Here is a 17,202-nt window from a genome sequence, read left to right as displayed (position 1 = left end):
CATGTCCCCTCAACTCTCCTTTTTCCTAAAGCAGACAGAGCTGCTGATGCTTGTCTTTGAAGAACCGAATTATTTTCTCCATTTCCCCCTTCTTCCTTCTCTGTCATGTTCCTGATAATTGCTTCCTGCATTTGCACATGAGTAGGAGTCTGTGAAGAAGCAAAAACCTTAGGACCTATCATGCTCCTTCTTCTTCCCAAAAGAATGGATTCTTCTACTCTGCCATTGAAAGAGGAAGTGAAGGAGACAAAGCAGAAGCAGAGAGCTAAAATAAGAATGTGGAGATTCCTTGAGTAATGTAGCACTCATGGGCAATTGTCAGGTCCTTACTGAGGTGTAGCTGGCTGAACAGTGCAGTGTCTAATGCCTGGATTAAAGTCTCTCTTTGTTCCACATAATTCAAAGGTCTCAAGCTAAGAAAAAAACCCTGCCTATATTTAATGAAAGGAAATGATTTAAATAATTCTAAGATAGAGAACCTGTAAGATTCTGAAAATTAAGAAAAATTGATTTTTAGTTAGTTTGTATTTTCTGAGCTGTCCATTTACCACAATAAATACAACAGTAATTTTGAAGCCCCTTGTTATCCTACTTATCCTACTTTTGAATCTTTCAGGTGAAAAGCACTGGGCCTGTTACTGCTCTGGTTAGTGTTCTGAAGCCCTGTGCTCAGTTTGATGTTTCTGAATTATTCTACTTGGTGAAAGAAAATTATTGAAAAGCAAAAAATTTTATTAGAAAAATACTTATTATTTAATATAGGGTTTCTTAAAGTTACTGATTGCTGTGGGGTTTATGTAAAAAATGGATGGAAAGTAGTATGTTTCAGTTAAGGAGCCTTGTTGGGTAATCAAGAAAAGGAAAAATTCCACAAACAGCAATATGTACCTTTTAATTTTCTTTCATCTGTGCCATCTTTTTCACTAACACAGATTCATCTGTCCTTCCTGGGTTCACTGCATCTCTCACACTGATCCTCCTGCTCCTTTCCCTTGCACATCCATGCCAGCCATCCTTTTGAGAGCACAAACATCTGGAGACAGGTGCCTCTCTCACCAGAGCAAGAACAGAAAATGTGAGAGGCTGGGTGTGGAGCAGAGCTCCCAGCTGAGAGACTCTGTCCATGTCAATAGCAGAATTTGTTCTGCAGTCACTATAACTGTAGCCATCTACATTAAAACACATTTAAAAATTACAAGAAACTCTAGTGGTCCTTTTTATATAAAAGGATAAATAGAGCATTTTATTAACACTTTTTGCAGCAACAAAAGTGACACAGTCCACATCTTTTCATTAAACACAGCAAAAGCTATGGTCACGTTTTACATCACTTTGAGGCACAAAGCAAAGTACTTCTTTTCTTAAGGTCAAGGTATGATTTGCATTAAAAAAAAGGAGAAAAAACAATCCTCAAGTTGTATATTGCGGTAGCAGGGTTTCCAATCACTAGCACAATACAATGAACAGACCAAGAATCCAGAATGGATTGTTACATACAATAATATTCATTTGGTTGAATTAAGAAATGGATCATTGTTGTCATTTTAGAGTATTAAGAAGTGGTCTGGTGTTGCTAACTTCAGTTGGTTCAGTTTGGTTCAATCCCAACAACCCCAAGTATATACAACAAGCTAAATGTAGGTTAATATATCATCTAGAAGGTTATGCACTTCATAATGCATTGCACTTATTGCTTGGTACACTAATGTTGCAGTCACTGTTGAGTTATGCTCAAAGGACAAGCGTGATGCTTGTTGGCTTCTTTCATCCAACACTAGTTATTTACCACTTTGGTTTATTGTGAGATTTTATGTTACTCATATTCAGTGTCCATTATTATTACTAGGTTTGATTGAAAGACAAATACATCTTTTATTTCAGGGATTTCTAAAATAACAACATTTTCTATAATTACAGTATCTTCAATAAACATATCTATGTATACAACTGTGGCACAATGTGTAAAAATATGAAAGCTATTAAGGGAAGAATAAGGGTTAAATTATTCTCTGTTTCTTCTATTGGTTTCAAAATATCCTGCAAAACAAATGCATCCTTTTTATAGGGCCTATTTGCTCATAGTAAACTTCTCTTTGGAATTTTGTAAAAGACTATATTCTTTTCTATGTTATATTGGGGTATTTTTTTCTCTTTCTAAAGACACAAGTACAAATTCAGAATATACTGCAAAGAATAGAATAATAAAGCTTGTATTTTGATAAAAGGATTTTCCAGGCTGCCTGAAAAGTCAGACTCAATATTTTATATTGTTTTTATATTAGTTGATAAATGCAGGGAAGAACATGACAATGTCTATATTTTCATGAGATTCTGTAAAGGATAGAAATAAGGATTTGTGCCCAAAACATTCAGTATAAAACTCCTAAATAATTCCTTTATTTATCACAGAGTAGCCTGCAGCATGTAATCACCATAAACATACAATATGCCCTATTTGTTCTTTAGGCTTGATACCAGTAAGGGAACTGGATCAATCCTCATCAACACCTGGGACTCAACCTTTCTTCTTCAAGAAAGCTCTTGTCCTAGACTAAACACACAACTCCTACATTGCACTGAGTAAATGTGTGTCTTTAACACAACCTCAATACAGTGTAACAAATATATAAGTGCATTTTTAATGATCAAGTAATTTTGGCTTCTAAAAAGAGCATTAGATGTGCCAACTTGGTTGCTTAGTTGTGCTTTAATCTGTAATTATGAGTTTTAGCTCTTGTATACTGTAAAGTATTTACTTGCCTCTATAGTTTTGACCAGTAAACCCTTAAAACTCTAATGTTTATAGAACAAATATAACTTAATGAAAGTGATAACATCACAACTCATACAGATTGCACTTTGATGTATTTTTTTTACAGTAAGACCTTCCTGTTTGATATGTGTTTACATGTTTATACCACATTTTATTTCTGTGTGCAAACAATCACAATGAATTTAATCACAAACACTACAAAATATACCAAATATTTAGGTTTGTTATGAATAATCTCTTTCCTTGTAGTTGTATGAGTCTTGTACTTCCTCTTGTACAAATTCCTCTTTTTTCTCCCAGCCATTAGGCCAGCCACCATTGACCTGGGTTGTAGCACCGTAAGACTTGGTGGTACCATAATTTACATAATTCTGAGTAATGTCCCCTGTCTCCTCAGCAAGTTCATCTTCATGAATAAAGCCACATTTCTCTTCACTTGTCTGTTCAGGGTCTGCCCAGGGCTGTTTCTCTCCCGAAGCAAATATGCCATAGAAGATCACACCTCCATAGTGCACCAAAGCAGCAATGAGGAAGACATACTGCCACTCTTCACGTGTCTGCAAAGAAGAAATTAAAGCAGAAATGAGGAAGACATACTGCCACTCTTCACGTGTCTGCAAAGAGGAAATTTGCCCAATCAGAGTAGCACATAGATTTACCTAATTCTTCTGAGCTGCAAGATTTAAATTATGGATTGAGGTTGTGAGAGCACAGCTAAAACATTCGTGTGTCCATTTCAGAAATTTTTATATCCATCTTTCTTTGAAAAATTTATCAGCCCACAAAAGCATCAACCTAATGGGCATATAGTGAAGCATGCCTCAAATTTGCATCCCTGGATGCAAGTCCCAGATTCCAGTATGGATATCCTGGCAAGTTGTATTATAGAAAGGTCTTTCTCTTGAAACCAGTTGTACCGAACTGGAAGATTTGAAAATGGTATTTCCATTTACCTTGTTCTTTGTCATTGCTCCAACAATTATAGGGCAAACCATTCCAGACAAGGTCCCGACTCCATTAGAAATGCCCATTAAAATGCTAGCATACCTTGGGGCAATGTCTAAGTGGTTGACATTGAATCCTGCAATAGAAAGGTCAGTGAGTGTTCACACCAAGAGCAGAGCAGTACTTCAGTTGAGAAAAGTGACGTGGCATTTTTACTATAACATATCTGGGCTGTTTAATTGCATTTCATTATCTCTAAAAGACTTACAATGCTTAAATACTCCTAGAGAGACTCTGGGTTTTCATTTCCTTTTGAGAAAATATTTTAAAGGGATACCAGGTTAATTTTCTCCCAAAACTGCAGCTTAAGAAAACCCCAAAACCTCCCAGCAGTGTCTGTGTGGAGTAGAGAACTCAGTAGATATTTAGGCAGGGAAAGAATTTGCATTTCACAGTCCCTTCCATGACCATTTCATGCTGTAAATAGCATGTCTTTTCTTCTTCCAGTATGTAACATCCTCTCTTCCTATTGCCCACATTTTTCTTTTTGTCACACAGACCAGCAGAAGGGAGTTATTTTCTATTCTTCAGTGTTAAATTGGAGAAAAAAACAGTATCTATAACTGAATTACTAATCGATTTTGAAGGATATTTACTTGTTCTCTTGCATTTTCAGCAGCACAATTCTGTTGAAAATGTATGCAGTAACTATTTAAATAATCTAGAGAGACAGAATGAATTGTTCCCGAAATAAATACTTAAATAAGTGAAAACAGAATCCAACCCTTTGGATACAGACAGTATAATGGAAAGGGCAGGCAGTGTGATATGGCCAGCTTGGGGAAAGTGCAACACACTTCCCAAATTGTACAAAAAAGGAATGATACCTTGCAGAATGCGTGACATTAAGGACAGATTTGATTAGAGGAGATTTGAGATGTTTGGCACAAATGAAAGAGAGCCTGTTTGAGACATAAGGAAGCAGCATGGGAGAGGATGCTAAAATCACAGTGGGAAAACAAGGGGAGGCCAGGTGACTTGTGTTTGGGACGGGGAAAGGCAAGGGGTTGATGAATCAGCAGGAAAGGGGAATAGCTGAACTTTAATTCAGAAAAGAAATCCCAATAGTTAGGCCCCAAATAATATAATACTAACAGGCCCCAAATTAATAAAATAATACAATATTAACAAAGAAATAACCAGTATACAGTGGAAAAAAATAAAAGGCTTCTATTTAAACAAAATTATGTAAATTTAGGTATCATTATGTAATACCAGTCCATTTGTCTTCTATGTTTGATTTCAAGAAAAATCTGTCATGTACATTAGCATCCTAATGAGAAGAGGGTCTAATTTACTGCAATGAACATGGAAAAGATTGAAGTATTCAAACAGAAATAAGCTAATATAAAATCTGTAATACCAAATGTACATTCCTTTATAATGATCATAAATAATACCTATTTAAATAAATAATATCTATAATAAAATCTATATTATATTTATATTATCTATCTATAATATAATATTTAAATATTATATATATATTTAAATAAATATATATTTAAATAAATAATGTCCTTTGGGAATTCCAGAGTGAGTGGGCTTTTTAATTACTTTCCATGAATAAAAGCAAAGATAGATGTTTTGTCTCCTAAGATAAAATAGTTTAGTGTTAATAGTAATGGAATCTTACCAGATATGGCAAATCCACTAAAGCCTACAGCAAGCACTAAGAATGAAATAGCCACTCCTTTGCTGTGTGAATATCCCACCACGAGAAGAAGAGTTGCTTCCATACCAAAACCTGGTGAAATAATAAATAGATATTGAGTTACATTCCCTCTCAAACACTGCAGGCCTTAGGATGCCATGATGTTCCATAGGAAAACAAATAAAACACTACCTCAGAGTGGGATACAATCAGGTATTTCTTTCATCTCTAAAAACCACATGTTCTACCTTTCTCAAATGATACTTATTTTACTCTTTATATGCTAATTTATTGCCACTGTCTGTCATTTTTAAGATGAAAATAAACACTTGTGATGGGGTTAGGTCATTCCAGTCAACTCCCATGGGTAACCTGCTTGTGAATTTTCCAGCCCTTACCACAGCTAATGTGGCTTTGACGCCTCAGAAGTCAAGGATGAAATCTCAGGTTGTTGTCTGGGCTTTCTTAGTTCAGAGGGTGTTCAGATGAGGAGCTAAGGCTGAGTAAGTAGCTAAGAGTAGGCAAATTCCCCTCCAAAACCTCATGTATTTCTTTAATAGTCTAAATGGTTTTCCAAATACCAAATAACTCTATGGAAATGGCCAATGAGAGCACCTGTGTTTTCTTTTATTTAGTAACCACATCTGCACTGCATAAAAAATGCAGAAAGTATTGCCCCCTGAGAACATACAACTGTGCAGTTTGTCTCTTTATTCTATACAGAACACAAGATGAACATCAAATCCCTTCAAGAAACGTTTAAATAAAACAGAAAGGCTTACCTCCACAGTTCATTATCTTTCTGACATTAGTCGTTGAAACAATCTGCCTGCTTCTTAAAAAGTCAGCAATTTGTCCCCCAATAGGAACAATAATTGTCATCACTAAATGTGGCACAGCAGATAAGATTCCCACCTAAAATTAAAATTAGAATTAGCAAAGTATAAACCATAAGAAATTGTGATTCTTCATTTTCTGAAGCATTCAGCAGCTAATTAATTATTTCTTTTCAATGTCACACTCTGTGTTAAAGCTTAAAGTCTTGGGCTATGAAATGAACAATGTGATCTGAAGATTTTATTTTATTTTATTTATTTATTTATTTATTTATTTTATTTATTCATTTTATGAAGTACAGTGATGATTTTTAAGAACTTCTGATGCCATGACACTTGTTTTTTTATAGATTGTTTTCATAGTTTATATTTAAGCTAAGGCTTTTTCCCCTCACTTACAGTCCCTGTGACAGAATTTTCAGAAAATTCACGATCAAAAGTGTAAAACTGAATTGCTGCATTTCTTTCAGTGTTTAGTGCAGCTTTGCAGCAAGCCTCACATGCCCAGACAGATTCCCTGTGGATCATCATCATGTGCACAATGGCCATTTTTCTTTGATTTCTGACCAAGCTGCAAAGTGTACGTGGGCAAAAGATGTGTGTGAAAAGCTTTGTAGATAGTGAAAGATAAAATACTGAATATCCACTGGTGGTATTCAAAGTGCTCAGCGTACATGGCAAAACAAGAGGTAGTTCTTTTGTGATGACTTCTCCAATAGATTTTATAGATTTCTTCTCCAATAGATTATTCATATTTACCTCCCAAGTCTGATCCAAACTTCACATGAACGCCATGGAGCCTCAGATCAGCCCTACATATCACACTTTGCCTCTGTCTTTGCTCCTTTCTGAATGAGAAAGGGGGAGCAGCTCTCACCACATTAAAGGTGCATATAGAAAGGTGACAAATTTATTGTAATATCCTTCCTGGAACAAGATGGCCCTGCTTTTTAAAAGGCACCTGGAAAAATCCATTTGTCAGTGTTTTCTATAAGCTTTGGTGGGATTCTGCAACCCCTGGGGCATCATGGATAGAGTGTGATGGGTCTGCTGACACATTTCTAATACCAAGCATGATCTGGTTTTGAGCACTCAGCTTGCAATGTAGCCTCAAATAAATCATCACTAAATCTCAGCCTGCTTCCACCTTTCCCTATCCCATCCTTTGACACAGTTGTTACTTCACTTATTCGTGCTGGTCAAGGAAACAGGAACTGGGATGAGTAAGATTTAAGATGTAAATCCATGCTAAAGATGTGTCACACTTTTCTTTCCTGTTCTTAATAAATCCTACAATACTTAATTGTAGTAATACGACAATACTTAATACAATACTTCTTAATAAATACTACAAATACTAGCTCTGGTATTTACTTAGTTAAGATAGAAGCTTCACATTCTTTTTACATACCTTGCTTATTTCAAATCCAAACACTTCCTCAAAGTAAGCAGGCTGACTAATTAGCAGCAAGTAAAAAGTCCAGCTTCTACAGAAGTTTGCAACTATTATTGCATAGACTGGCATAGATGTAAAAAATTTTCTCCATGGTGTTTTGTATTTCTGAAACACAGGAAGGGGATCCAGTTACTGTCTTGGTCATTATCAACTCTGCATCTTTCCTTACCCTTTTCTTCAGCTGTGGTCCAACAAGCACATCTCTGCACAGCATATAAACGTTACCACAAAATGCACAAATGGAGAAACTCGGTGATGCTTAATTGTATCACAACACTCATGCACAAGTGCTTTTATCTCAGTCATATAAATACGTACATGGACACAAGACCAAAATAGTAATGTCTTTAAATAATAATGTCTTTAAAAGAAAATGTTGCTGTATGTAAGGAAACAGTTAGATTTGACACTAACTACATGATTCCTTTCAGATTTACTGCAAACAGGCATTTTAGCATTTAAATCTTAATTGCAGTCTTCCACCTTTCTTTTTTTTTAATCAAGTCTCAGCTGAAACTGCTTGGTCAATATATTTTTTGTTTGTATTATTGTATTTTAAAAATAAATTGCAGAAAGAAAAAAAACCCGAAAGACAGATGGACAACCCTGCTGAGTCCCAGCACCTGTCCACAAGCCCAGGCTTCCACCCATCTGTGTTGATCCAAGCACAGGATCCATACCCAGATAAGTGCTTGAAAATCACTTCAGCAAGAATTCAGGCTCAATTCAGTCTACTATTGATTTGAATACTGGCTTTTCTTTAAAAAACAAACAAAAACCCAGCCTATAGATAGATATGTGCAACACCTTGTATACCTATTAAATTACATTTAAGTGAGAGGTAAGGATTGAGTGACTTAGTTACTGAGAAGCCAGCCAGAAAATCTAACTTGATGGTATGGGAAGAATTTCAGCTTAAATATTTTAGAAGCAACTGAACTATTGATACAAGATAATCACTTTGGAAAAAAAATGTTTAATTAAAAAGCCACAGTAAAAAATAGAAATTGTACAGTCCAAATTAGAATTGTATGGACATCCTTCAAAGTAACTCGTTTCACATCAGATTTTCAAAACCATGAGCCCTACTGGATGCTGTTGAATATCAACTGAGACAGGCCCTCAATAGCACCCAAAAGTTTCAGCTATCAAAAAATGACTCCATCATATTTTCAGTTGCTTATTTAATACTAAACCAAGTTTTGACTAAGTCAAAAATTGTTAATTCCTCAGTTCAGTCAAGAACCGGTGTTCTGACCAAATAGGAAATATAATGAGGGTCTACTGGGAATGGATGGTGTAAAAATTTAAGCAGATGAAGTGAGGCTTAAACAATTTTTTTTTTATTTTCCTGAGTGAGTGAGCACACATGCCAATAGTTTCTTTAAAACTTTTCAGCAGTTACAGAAATAAGATGATTATTAGTTAGCACAGTTGGAATGCTAAGTGGCTGGAAAATTCAGAGTTCATACATGGTTTTTAGGTCATACATGGTTCGTGAGAACTAAACCACTACACAACCAACATTATGAGAGGCTTTTTAACATGTCTCCAGCAAAATGAGAAATAAAGGGAATTGTTCTGAATTGTTCCCTGCAATAATGGGAAATGTTCTTATGGATCTCGAAACATGCTCTATTGCAACTTGCAGTTTTTCTGGCAGACAAAACATAAAATAATAATGATGGGCATTTTCTGGTGTTCTGGGGACCTCAAGAGACACTGAGCAGTGCTTTTCCTGCAGTTTGCTTTTAGGAAGAGGAAAACCTTCCATAAATTACTTATATAGGAAGGAAACTGACGTTTTCAGCTCAAGATATAAGAAAAGTCTAAATAAAGTTGCAGTTTCAAACGTAGCTGTACCTCTTTTTTATAATTTGAAGTAGACAAAGAGGCATAAATTCCATGAGTCATCTGCTAGAAGAACTGTGTTCTCTTAGTGCAAAAGTAGAATCCACCCAGAAATCCACCAGCAGATTTAAAAACTTCCCGTGCCCCAGGAACACATTTGTTCAAGTTGTTCAAAATGCACTTTTCAATCTTAAGGTGAGTGTTTGATTTTTTTGTTGTTGCCTTTTTTTGGTTGCTGGGATGCTTATTTTTCTTACTATCTCATTGGAAACCAGTGTGTGGGTAATGTTCTTACTTCCATTGCACCTAGGAGGTTGGCACTCTCTCCAATGCTTTCTTCTATGTATCTCCTTTCTTCATCTGTGATTGTAGGATGCTTTGCAGGACTCTCATATGAAACCAAAAGCCAAAACATGTACCAGACTATACCAAAGCTCCCTTTGGAACAGAAAGAAAGACTTTAAAAAGAAATGCACAATAAAGCAGCAAACAAGGAAGAAAAATCTGTGAAGCATTACAACAAGTTTAAATGGCAATTGTTGTCAGTGCTTCTTTACTGAGTTTTCTCAGTAGACATAACTCTACAACAGAGAGTTTGGTCCTGTGAATAATACTTGTGCAAAATGCATGCAGAACTATAGCACAGTGAAGTAGTCTCTGCTTTGTTTACAGAATTATTTCACTGCAAGTGAATATTCACTGATCTTAACATCAATTTGTACAATGAAGCAGCTTCCATTTCATTTCACCAAACTGTAAATGAAGGCCCATCCAGCTTTAAGATGCTGATGTTTGATTACTGCATTAAATTTTTACCTGCAGAATAGAAGACTCTGCCAACTTTTTCAACATAGCAACGCACTTCCTGAGTAGTTTATTAAATTTCTATAATGCTTCCACTTAATTCCCATAAACACAGTCTGAATTCCCTTGGGGCATTCTTTTCTGTCAGTGTAGGTTAACATAACTGGTGTGGATAAAGTTATGTAGGTCTTCAGGTAAAAATCAGGACAACTTATTCAGGGCAGGTACTCTAAATTTGCAGTTTTACCAGTGTGAGAGGTGTTAATGTGAGCAGAGATACATAGATCTGCCCAGAAGTTTGCACTGCTTGTGCTAAAAGTAATGGAGGTTTCAAGGTGAGCTAGCTTTTCTTATTTTATTATCTTGCTTTCTTACATACTCTTTTTAAATTCTATTCTCTCATTGCTCTTTTCTCTAGACTGTATTTTTAGATTAAAAGTCCCAGTTCTCTGGGTTTTTTTTGTCCTCCTAACAGTAGCTGTTACATTTTTAGAAGAGGTGGAGGAAGGTGAGACAATCCTGGAGTGAGAGGAGCAGAAATGCATACCATACACATAGAACACAGAAGACCACCCAGTATATTGCACTAGAATCCCAGCTAGAGGCATTGCAATCACAGCTCCTGCATAGGAACCTACAAAACAAGACATGTGGGTGAGCAGGGGGGAATAAACCAGTTTCAACACTCTCGTGCATTACAAGTGGAGGGAAGGCAGGAGGACAAAGTTACTCACCACAAAAGGAGGTGGTTGCCAACCTACTCCTCTCTAATGGGGGGGCCCACTTGCTCCAGATGCCGTGGCAGGCAGGGTAGGTGACCCCCTGGGAAATGGGGGTACCACAGGTTAGCTAAGGCTGGTCAGGCACTCACTTAATTGTCTTTGCATGAGCTTTTGTCTTTAGTTGCTATAAACAAGAGGTTGAGAATGCTTTGCACCTTTACAGCAAAATCTGAACACAGCCACAGAAAAACGTCAATATTCGAGTTGGGTTTTGTGTATCACTTCAAATCATTACAGAGACTGTATGAAACAAATATAAAACATGTTTCCTTTTGTTCCCCCTCCCCTCCCCTCCCAGGAAAGAATTCCAAATCGTTAAAGAGTATTAGTGCACAAGAACCAGAGTCAAAGGAAGGAGGACAACACAGATTCTTGAAGTCTTTCTAATGCAGGACTGATTTATCCAGCCCTTATTTTTTTTTAACCTAACATTTAAAGCAAAATTTAGGTAATATTGATTAAAGTGACACTGCTCTAAAACTAGAAAATAAGATCTATAACCATTTAGAAATATGCTCTTTAGAGAAGTTTTTCACTCTGTCTTCAATGAACCTACTTGAGCATATAAAGTAAGTATTTGAATGATATTATTTGACTTTATTTTAAACCAGCTACCTTTTAGATCTCTCTTCAAAACCAGCCTTTAACTTAGCAATAGAAAAATTAAACCTGCAGTGTTGAAATTTTTAAAGGTGTTGCACGAAATATACAGTAATTTCTGATTAAGATGTCCAAAAGTACACAAATTTGTGATTAGAAATTATGGTATATGCATATACACCATATATGTATTTTTATATAGGTCATATAAAATAACCTATATAAAGGTTATATAAAAAAAGGAAAAGGAAAGGTGAAGGGGAAGGGAAGGGAAGGGAAGGGAAGGGAAGGGAAGGGAAGGGAAGGGAAGGGAAGGGAAGGGAAGGGAAGGGAAGGGAAGGGAAGGGAAGGGAAGGGAAGGGAAGGGAAGGGAAGGGAAGGGAAGGGAAGGGAAGGGAAGGGAAGGGAAGGGAAGGGAAGGGAAGGGAAGGGAAGGGAAGGGAAGGGAAGGGAAGGGAAGGGGAAGGAAGGAAAAAAGGAAAAAGGAAAAAGGAAAAAGGAAAAAGGAAAAAGGAAAAAAGGAAAAAGGCTCAATTATTTTTTCCCTCTTTTAAATTATGGTAAGTCTCTTATTCATTCCAACAAAAACATGGCATGGTCAGGACTTAAGATATAACCTTAGGTTTTTGTTAAATATTTGCCCTGTGATGCTGACCAACAAGTAATTGTTGAGAATTACACCAGTCTAAGCCTTATGCAGTATAGGAGTTCAGTGAAACATCAGTGCTAAATGCATACCTCACTGGCTTCTCATTTTGCCATGACATTTTATAGCTGAAGGAAAACCAAATAGCAATAATTCATACATTGAAATCCTTTACACTGAACATCAGTAATAAATTTAAGACCATTTCTATCTTCCTTGCAGAGCTACAGTTGCTAGTTAAAGGCTAACTAACACCATGACATTCACTACTTTTACAGTTTTCCACACCTCTACAAGGCCCTGCAGGATCCTCACGAAGATGACACATCCATAGTGCACCCTGGCTGCAGATGGGATTAGCATGTTCAGGGAAGATGTCAGCAGTATAGCAGCACCAAACACTCTGCAAAGGCAGCAAAAAAGGGGAAAGTAAGTGACCTCAGTGCTCTCCCAACTGATTTGCTCTCCATACATATGCTCATGTATCAATGTAGGTGTTCCCTACGTGTCTTCTTTATATGGGGAATATGCTGACTGCACTGGAAAAGTGTCTGCTTCCATCTAGTGTAATAATCTGTCTGTAAGACCCAGAGCAAACATGGATGTGTTCATCTATTTAGCATCATTTCCTAAGGAAATATATCTTATGCAATCACAGGTATAGATATTAATTTCCCTATAAACACCCACTTTAATTTTCACACTAATTTCAACCAAATCCGATTGAATTCTCCACCCTCTGGAAACAAAGTTAGAATTTGTCTCCAAAGGGGGTGCTAAAAGAGATTGTCAGTAAAAGAGTTCCTCATGTGCTTTAATTGTAAGAAAGTGACACCATACATTTACTCCTCATAAAGCAGAAGAGAATTCACTTTCATACAAGCCAAAAGCATGGGGAGGAATTTCAGAGCTGGGATTTCCTTAGGGGATAATCAATCTGGAAACATATATCTGTAGAAACCAGATAATTCTTACTGCTGTTTTTTCAGAGGCTACTCACTGAAAAGTTCTCATTTTGATTCCACAGCACCCTAATTTGAAATAAAGCACCTTACAAAGTCTAAATAAATGCATGAAGTGGTGATTCATTTTCAATTCCACTGATTTGATGGGATTTTTATTTGATCGATTAATATCCACCTCTTGTAGGAGGAAACCTTTTGCCAGCATTATTGTGTCTTCTTTTTTTGTCTAAAGCTGCATAATGCAAATATAAATCTGATGACATATGACATCACAGTATCTGATGTGGAACTGATTTGACAGAAACCTTTGACCTCCACTTGTGTTCTTCAGAAACTGGTACAGTGCCATAAGTCACTGAGAAACAGACCTTGGGCTAAAGATGCAGGATGAAAATCCTCCTCAAAGACACAATGTTCCACATTCTGTATTGTGAAAAATGCATGCATTTTATGATTGGCTTTTCACAAATATTGAAATGAATATTATATGTGTTGTGTTAGAAAGTGATGCTGTATTAATTCTTTTAAGTAGTGTGCTAAATATAGTTTTAGGTTATAAAAAATGTTCAAATAGAAACTGTGCTATGTAGGATACTTTTTTTACAGAAAGGACTCGCAGTGAGATTGCAGCCACAGGACACCTGAATCCTTCAGAGAAAGAGAATTTATTGCTCCATTATCAGGACAAACGAACTTCTTCCTACCTCGAAGGCGCTGTCAGGATTGAGAGGAAGAAGCTGACAGTGCCCAGACAGAATCCTGTGTTTGAATGGAATTTATGCATCATGGATGAGGTGTATGAATATGCAACAGGCTGTTGCTTTTAAGGGTTAATCCTCTGTTAACGTGGGGCCTTTTTCAGGCTCGTGCTGCCCAGAAAGAGGTACCCGGACGTCCGTAACTCTTTGTCTCTATTGTCTCATATTGTCCTAATCCAAATTGTCCAAATTATTATTACTCTAATTGTATTACTATTTTTATAACCATTTTATTACTATTAAACTTTTAACATTTTAAAAACAAGTGATTGGCGTTTTTCACATATATGTAGAATCACAGTCTGAAACAAATCTTCAAATAGCAAGCTGAGGATATGCCACTTTTGTTTGACCCATATTGAAGGGCATGGTAAGGAATCTTCAATAAAAAGCCCTAAATCTCCTCTCCTCATTGTGCTCCCTTTGATCTCTGTCTCAAGTTAAACAACATTTATCTGTCTGTACCGCATATTTCTGGCTCTGCTTGTTAGCATGTTCAATACATTTGCTGGGACTGACTGGGCACCTGATTGTGTTGCATTGTGAGGACTATTTTGACCTGAATTGTCTTCTACTCTTGATTTCCTAACATGTAAGTAGGTAACTGTTCCTCCAAGGAACAGTTTTTTAATCCTGTATCTGAAATCAGCCTCTACTTGCACACAGCTGAAAGCTAATTTTTCCCAGAACTGCCTCTGTCCTCATGTTTACTGAAGAGAAGCTGTTTCCTTGAGTCTGGTCCTTCTCAAGACAAGGAAAATGCAACTGAAGGAATGATCAGAGACATGCTTCTCCCAGACTGAAATCTGGCCTGCATTTAGACACACGAGCGCTGGGGAATACTCCCTTACACCAGGGTGTAGATGATGAAATAATTCTGCAGCACCGCTTGTGAGCCAATTCTCTGTCTGAACTATGCTTCATAAGAATGATTTCCTCTCCCTCCCCAGAAATCGAAGGATTTAAAAGTGGAATAAGTTAAATTATGATTCTTGCAAGAAATGGCTTTTTTATGCTTTTTGTGAGTCCCTATTAGAAGTGATGTCATGCATGGCTATTTTAGTGAGTCCATTTCCTCTATAGCTCAATCAAGAGCAAATAAACCTTTCTATATTTGCTTTGTATCTCTCAGCACACAATCATAAATATCATAAGCATTTCTCCTTAAGGCCCCTTAATCTTCTTAGGTTTATTTCCACAAATACTAAATTCTACCTAACAAAATACTGTCATATAGTGGTGTTTTTTATAAAACCTTACTGTTTTATTGCTTTAAATATCTCACTTAGCAATATTTATTATTATTTATATAAAATAAAACTTATTTTGAGCTATAGCAATCAAAATATGCAGCTCACATTTGAATATATTTAGTTTAGGAACATTCTGATTGTTCCTAGGGCATTTCTAAACTATTTTGCTGACTCACACATCAAACCCTCAAATTGTACAATCCTTTTTTTTTTTTTTTGCTTACATTTTTTCCTGTCTATTAAGCTAGTGATTTATGATCCTTTATGTTTAATTTCTGCACCTTGCTCAATTTTTCTACAACACTAACTCCAGCAATGGGTTAGAAAGTTTAGATTTCTGATGTTGCCATGGCAAATTAAATGTGTGTGTGGTTCCACTGTCATTTCCAGCTTGTTTAGGAGTGTTAGTTCCTCTCCACACCCCACTGCATTTTTGTACAGTTTTCTACAAGTGTAGTTGTACACTTTCTACTTGCACAGTTTTGTACAAGTGCCACTTTGCCCTCTTGGTGTTCTGGTGTCACACTGAGTGAAGAGCTGTGGCCCTTGCTGGACACACATTTTTAAAGCTGCTGTGCCCTTGGTGCCTCCCCAGTTGTTTGCACAGCTGGGCTCTGGAGTGAGCCCAGCCTTGCTGCCGGGAGTCCCTGGGCTGAGCTCAGCCTTGGAAATCCAGGTGGCTGCACTTTCATTCTGAGGTATCCTTGCAAATCCATTGCATTCTGGGCACACTCCAAACCCCACAAAAGCTTTTAATGCCATGGCACAAAGTGAAACCTTTAGCAGACTGAAGGTAAACTCTGGGAAAAGGGAGTTATAGCACAGAGATGGAGCAGGTGAGCCCAATGGCACTGCCATAATTCTGGGCCCTTGCCTTAGGATGGAATTAAAATGTCATGACAAGTCTTCAGCAGCCCCTAGCCTTGCAAAAAAATTCCTTTCTGACTCAAAATCAGCAACTACATCTGTAAGAAAATAAACACATACAGAGAAGACAATAAATACAGTAGTAGTGTGTCAAAGAGATGGGAAAAACCCCAATAAATTCTGGTCCTCATAAGTGACCAGAAGCAGTCCTGAAACAAAAAATTATGCTTTATTTATCTATTTCTATTTCTAGACTGAGTAGTTCTATTTCTATAGCTTATCTATTTCTATTTCTAGACTGAGTAGACTCAGTCCCAAAAATCCGAATCTAACATTGATCTTCAGTGTTTTGCTGACCCTGGCCTCAAAGATCATGAACTGTGACTTAATCCTCCTGCAATATAAGGAGCAATAATAGTAAAATCATATTTGAATGCGAGACATTTGGGATAGGAGAAGAGAAAGAAAATTACTTTGACAGCTCAGGAGCAGTGCTTAGAATGGAATGAGGTTGCATGGGGAATTAATCTGTTTGGGTTCCAAGTCAGTTGGCTCATTTTTCTCTTTTAAACTAAAGAAAAATAAGTGTATTTTTGGATTTCTAATCTCTGCATCTTTGCAGCAGCCCTATTGTCATCCACCTTTGTCGGGAAATTCACATTCCATGAGCATTCTGCAGTGTTACAGATATTCTGCAGTGTTTTACAGATATTGTTACACAGCTGGAAGCAGAGTCAGCTCCAGAAGTGATCTGAGCACAGAGCACAGGCAGATGGATGGCATATCCAGTTACACACAGGATAACTGAAAGTGAGGAGTCCTCATTAGAGGCATCCTTTTACCCCAGGGACTGGGAATGAAAATTGCTGCAAAGGATTCATGGAACATAAAACTAAAGGCCCTTTTAGGCGTGTACGCGGTGGAATCAATTCCTCATCTGAGCCTCCTGTAT

General features: G+C 36.9%; 1 protein-coding gene across 2 annotated transcripts in view; it reads right to left on the bottom strand.

Annotated features, from left to right (window-relative positions):
- Positions 1-1,214: 1,214 nt before the first annotated feature.
- Positions 1,215-17,202, bottom strand: part of SLC17A6 (solute carrier family 17 member 6) — a 30,583-nt gene continuing 14,595 nt past the window's right edge. Inside the window, exons 4-12 of one of the 2 annotated variants that reach the window (XM_036383265.2) lie at positions 12,696-12,810; positions 11,114-11,201; positions 10,927-11,013; positions 9,871-10,013; positions 7,680-7,829; positions 6,215-6,347; positions 5,415-5,525; positions 3,727-3,854; positions 1,215-3,387 (exon numbers count right to left, since the gene is read on the bottom strand). In XM_036383265.2, the coding sequence (XP_036239158.1) occupies positions 2,998-3,387; positions 3,727-3,854; positions 5,415-5,525; positions 6,215-6,347; positions 7,680-7,829; positions 9,871-10,013; positions 10,927-11,013; positions 11,114-11,201; positions 12,696-12,810 (1,345 nt within the window). In that variant the 3' untranslated portion in view covers positions 1,215-2,997. The remainder of the gene's footprint in view (positions 3,388-3,726; positions 3,855-5,414; positions 5,526-6,214; positions 6,348-7,679; positions 7,830-9,870; positions 10,014-10,926; positions 11,014-11,113; positions 11,202-12,695; positions 12,811-17,202) is intronic. The other variant, XM_036383266.2, reaches the window with a different exon arrangement.

Source organism: Molothrus ater, chromosome 6, assembly GCF_012460135.2.
Source record: "Molothrus ater isolate BHLD 08-10-18 breed brown headed cowbird chromosome 6, BPBGC_Mater_1.1, whole genome shotgun sequence".
NCBI classification, from domain to species: Eukaryota; Metazoa; Chordata; class Aves; order Passeriformes; family Icteridae; genus Molothrus; species Molothrus ater.
Note: the sequence above shows the minus strand (reverse complement) of the source record. Positions and strands in the feature narration are given on the sequence as shown.